This window comes from Sinocyclocheilus grahami, unplaced genomic scaffold (assembly GCF_001515645.1).
Source record: "Sinocyclocheilus grahami isolate Dianchi unplaced genomic scaffold, SAMN03320097.WGS_v1.1 scaffold412.1, whole genome shotgun sequence".
NCBI lineage: Eukaryota > Metazoa > Chordata > Actinopteri > Cypriniformes > Cyprinidae > Sinocyclocheilus > Sinocyclocheilus grahami.
In genome coordinates, this window is record NW_015505591.1 from 51,272 (window position 1) to 56,346 (window position 5,075).

Consider the following 5,075-nt stretch of genomic DNA (forward strand, 5'->3'; position numbering starts at 1 on the left):
ATCCACCTCACAGGTGTGGTATATCAAGATACTGATTAGACAGCATGATTATTGCACAAGGTGTGCCTTAGGCTGGGCCCATTCCACAGCCCATTTTAGAGTGGCCTTTTATTGTGGCGAGCCTAAGGCACACCTGTGCAATAATCATGCTGTCTAATCAGCATCTTGATATGCCACACCTGTGAGGTGGATGGATTATCTCGGCAAAGGAGAAGTGCTCACTAACACAGATTTGTGAACAATATTTGAGAGAAATAGGCCTTTTTTGTACATAGAAAAAGGCTTAGATCTTTGAGTTCAGCTCATGAAAAATGTCGGCAAAAACAAAAGTTTTGCGTTTATAATTTTGTTCAGTGCATATATAGAGAGAGAGAATCTTAAATTGAACCTCTTCATGTTGCCATAGTTTTTAGTCAAGCACTCATTTAAAACTGTATAAATAAATAAATGCATATATACGTACATACATACATAAAAAAACATTTCTTGTGTTTTTGGCAAAATGAGACAGATTTAAATAAATATGCAAAGCCAAGTTGGCATGCGTATTGTCAAGTATTGCTTGCATTTATTTGTTTACAATATGAAAGCCTTCAGTGCAGGTTACAGGTTAAGATAACAGAAAAACACGATCAGTAACCACCAAGATTATCCACAGGAGAAGACTTTTCTGGTCACGAACTGTGCTTCTCCTGTCATTTGACCAGCAGCCCTGCAAAGATTCAGAGTTGCGGATGTTATTTTTATTTATGCTTTTGAAATAATCTTATTTCTGGAACAGTGTGTCAGCAGTGTAAAAGAATATTAAAATTACCTAAATTAGGGCACCTACAATAACCACACTTGTGAACATTACCGTCCATCACTGTGGACTTTCCTGCCCTTTCACATACACATGAATGCACAGTACATGAGCAGAGAGTGAACTGGATCGCGATTGGCCGAGAGGAGAGATGATGCTCTGCTTCCTGCTCTATATAAACTCCCTGTTCACTCACTGCAGACACACTGCTGATAAATTTCACCTAGAGATCACACTGCGCAATGGATATTTATTTCCCTTCTGGCTTTCCAATGTGTAGAGGAATAACAGGGCTCTCAAACAATTGCCTAGAAAGGTACGATCCTCATATTGACATTTTTAAGGGTTTTATGTGCTTTTTATATTTTATACAAATCATTTGAAGGCTTAAACGTAAACCTCTACTCTTTTATATAACATCAGTAGGGGCTTGTAATCTTATAAGAACTGTGTATATTTCAAAAGTGTACATATGTTGTGTATTAAATAAATGCATTTCTAACATCAGGGCCAAAAGATTAAAGGCATGCGTAGGAGGATTTCTGCAGAGACAAGACTTGAGCAGCCTATGTAAATATAGAAAACCAAGGTAAGTACAGTTATTGAATGCACTGGCTTTTGCCTATTTCATAGCATGTTTCTTTTTGCATGATAACGCGTGTTTAGTTTTATATGGTTTCTTCTCTGACTGGCTTACATCTTTGCAGGTTGACCTTGGAGGAATGTCTGCTGTGGAAACTGTCTTTTGAGAAGCTTCTGTCCAGCAAACGTAAGTCCACACTGAAAAAAAAGAATCACTCAATTGCTAATAATTTCACAAATAAGTACAAACAAGTAATATATTGTAAGTGTGAATTTGAAGCAGAAAGTCTGAAATATTTTTTTCTCGTAAAATGTACTCCAACAATCTTTGATAATCAACTTTGAAATATATACATTTGTTTGTTTTTTTCATTGTGTAATAAAGATGACCCCATTTTATGTTTAAAAAAACGTTATGAGGTAAAGCAAATCATTTCAAATGATAACATCAAGTAAAAATCTGCCTTAGTAACGACGTACATTAAAAAACAATTGGAGTACGATTTACTTGGAAAAAATTCCCTTCCATTGCTAACAAATTTCACAAATAACTACAAAGAAATGGCAATTAATGTGAAATACTGAGGTAGAAAGACTGAAATAGTTTTCTTAAAAAACATACTCCAATAAGTTTTATTTACAGCTTTGAATTTACAGTTCAGTCTAAATTTAGAGTTAGCTTTACATTTAGATGCTAGAAATAGGACTGCAGTGCACAGATGTGTCTGTCCTGCTTTCTGATCTGTGTGGGGGGCTTTAATCTGATGAGACACGTTAAACAACTAATCTCTTCTCTAACTCCATTTTTCGCTCTCTATCAGATGGACTATATGCCTTCAGAGCTTTCCTGGTATCTGAGTTTAGTGAAGAAAACATTGCTTTCTACCTGGCCTGTGAGGACTACAAAAGTACAAAGTCTGCAGCTAAGATGCCATCCAAAGCCAAGAGGATCTACGAGGAGTTTATCGGAAGTGAAGCTCCTAGAGAGGTAAATATACATAATAAATCACCATATCCTGTGGTATCGTTCCTAAATTGCAGATGTTTGAACTCACTTCCTTTTCGCTTCCAGGTTAACATTGATTATGAGACCCGAGACATTACTCAAGCCAACTTGAAAAGCCCTACGGCATCCTGCTTCGATATGGCCCAGTACCGCATCTATATTCTCATGGAAAAGGACTGTCACCCACGATTCCTGCGCTCTGCTGCCTACCGAAATCTAGTCAACCAGCTCACAGTGAAGAGCGCTAAGGCAAGAAGCAAAAAGGCCATTGCAGCCAGACCACCAATCGAAGATGAAGAACCAAAATGAAAAATGTAGGTGCATTTTGGTTCTGCAAAAGGTGGAAGCTCGGGCAAGAATTGGAAGGGACCGGTGCAGACCCTAACAAGGCTGATTGAGGCGGTCGGAGTGCCATGAAGAGATGAAGAGAACCGCATAACGGAATCAGAGTGACTGCATTCCCAGATCCCCTTAATAGTGTCCATGAGAGGGAACAGCAGAGCTGCTGGTGGAGAGAGATGCATCTGCACAAAAACCTGTACTCAACACAAAGGAGATACAGACTTTACTGAAGTACGCATGGGCTTAAAAGCACATAGTATACTTTCAAAAAGCAAATTATGTGTTTTGTAAAGTTTATAAAATGGAGAAAAGTGTTTGAATATTGAATGCATTAATTTATTTAATTTATTCATCCTTTTTTACAATAAATAACCCCTTACAAAAAGTATTGTGATGGTACCATGGTAAAGTGGTGGTATCTTATTTAAAAAAAAAAGAATAAATAAACAAAAGAATATTAGCAAAATCATCATGAAAAAGAATGGTTTTAAAATAGTTTTTTTTTTAAAGACACTGACAATCTGTCTGGACTGCTGTAAGGCTTATTACGAATGTTAAAAGTTGGTGTACTAGTATTTATTTTAAAGATTTTTTTATAAATGATTTTGTTAACTCAATTTTAAATTAAAGTGAATACAATTTTGCATTTTTATTAAAATTATTAGTAAAAGTTTCGTTTTAGTCAAATATGAGGCAACCAGCTAAAATAAAAAGGCTTTTTTTTTTACATTTTTATTTAGTTTCAGTTAATGTTTCTTTTCCTTTTTTTAGGTTTTAGTTTAAATTGTACTAGTTACTTTCTTAATAACCCTGGATTGTTCCTATTTTTATTTAATGTGAACAGAATAAAAATGTAAAGCCCAGATTTATCACAGATGCTTCACTATGAGATAAACAGGCTTGTTATGCACATGACTGGCCAGACCGAGCTTGTGTTTCATATTTAACCATCAATGCCCACAGGCAACGAACAGCTTCAAGTGTAGGTTTACACAGTTGCCAAGGCAACGGTTTGGACCCAGTTGCCAAAGCTGTCCACATGATTCTCTCAGCTCAAGATTAAGCCTCATCATTCCTGCTGACAGTAATGAGAAAGTTCATCACCCAGTTCGAAAATCAAATACTGCAGTTCAGAAAGAGGAAATACATTTGATAACGTCTTTGCACGAGGAGCCATAAAGATTTGTTAGCTTTTGTATTTGTTACACATGTAATGACATAAAGGGCCATCGTTTGGTTTGTAAATCATGTCCTTGGTTGCTTTCACACTAGACTGTGCATTAAACTATATTGCACCACCTAGACAATAATCGCATGAATACTCTCATTAATCCACAAAAGCAATCACAATTTGTCCACAGAATATGATTCTACAATGAAACACTGGCAATGGCTGAATATTTTAATTTCATCAGCCAAATGAGGGCTAGAAGATGGTCCAGTAGATATATAGCATATAGTCAACGCAACATTAGAAGCGAGTATCTCATGCTTCTTGTCAGATGAAGGTCCTGTTGATTAAAGAGGGGCTACATGTACTTGAGTGCTGTGCTCTAGTTGTAATTTGATCTCAGACTTTGATTATAAAAATATTAATGGGTTAAAATGTTATGCAAGAGGGGAGCAACAGTGGAGTTTACATTCAACAACAACAACAAAAAAAACATTAAAAACCATGGAAATCAATTGCAATATGGTAACCATAATAAATAAATCACCTCATAATAAATAAATCACCTCATCATTATTTGGATTGATTATTTTAATGATTATTTTATTTTTAATTAATTTAACATATTTTGTATCAGGGTTATTTTCATTCAAACTAAAACTATGTACAAACACTTTATTACTCATTACTGGAATTAAAATGAACACTAACTAAAATTAAATAAGATATAATTTTAAAAAAAGTTTAACTTATTTTATTTCAGCTAGTTGCCAAGGAAATTTCTCATTTTTCTCGTTTCTCATTTTTGTTTAGTTTAAAATAACTAAAAATAAAAACTAAAACTTAATAAAATCTATATAGACATATTTTAAAAAAATTAATTAATTAAAATTGAATAAACTTACTAAAACATTAGGTCAATTAAAATGAAAACATAAACAAATTGAATCTAATCAAATTTAAAAATATATTTTAAAAAAACTATAGTATAGTGTGTAAATTATATTAAAATGTGTGTGTATGTATTGCTTTGGGTAATATATAGGCCTATGCATATATATATATATATACACACATATATTCTTAATTGTTTTAGTTTTGTAATTGTTTTAGTTTTATATATATATGTATATATATATATATATATATATATATATATATATATATATATA

The 5,075-nt window shown here is 33.8% G+C and overlaps 1 protein-coding gene and 1 long non-coding RNA gene across 2 annotated transcripts in view; one reads left to right on the forward strand and one right to left on the reverse strand.

The window, feature by feature from the left end:
- Positions 1-556: 556 nt before the first annotated feature.
- The window catches only part of LOC107551032 (uncharacterized), a 5,042-nt gene continuing 523 nt past the window's right edge, over positions 557-5,075 (reverse strand). Inside the window, exons 2-3 of the long non-coding RNA XR_001604721.1 lie at positions 1,500-1,582; positions 557-712 (exon numbers count right to left, since the gene is read on the reverse strand). This is a non-coding gene — a long non-coding RNA (uncharacterized lncRNA). The remainder of the gene's footprint in view (positions 713-1,499; positions 1,583-5,075) is intronic.
- LOC107551031 (regulator of G-protein signaling 5-like) lies at positions 1,012-3,299 on the forward strand. The gene is made up of 5 exons (XM_016232511.1): positions 1,012-1,118; positions 1,311-1,391; positions 1,510-1,571; positions 2,206-2,372; positions 2,457-3,299. The coding sequence occupies exons 1-5, from the start codon at positions 1,045-1,047 to the stop codon at positions 2,697-2,699; spliced, it is 627 nt and encodes a 208-aa protein (XP_016087997.1). The 5' UTR covers positions 1,012-1,044; the 3' UTR covers positions 2,700-3,299.

Bases quoted from the DNA above. Each gene is read 5' to 3' on its own strand.
- LOC107551031 (XM_016232511.1), top strand. From the start codon at position 1,045: ATGGATATTTATTTCCCTTCTGGCTTTCCAATGTGTAGAGGAATAACA. The intron at 1,119-1,310 runs GTACGATCCTCA...TTCTAACATCAG, and splicing joins TCAAACAATTGCCTAGAAAG to GGCCAAAAGATTAAAGGCAT. The intron at 1,392-1,509 runs GTAAGTACAGTT...ACATCTTTGCAG, and splicing joins TGTAAATATAGAAAACCAAG to GTTGACCTTGGAGGAATGTC.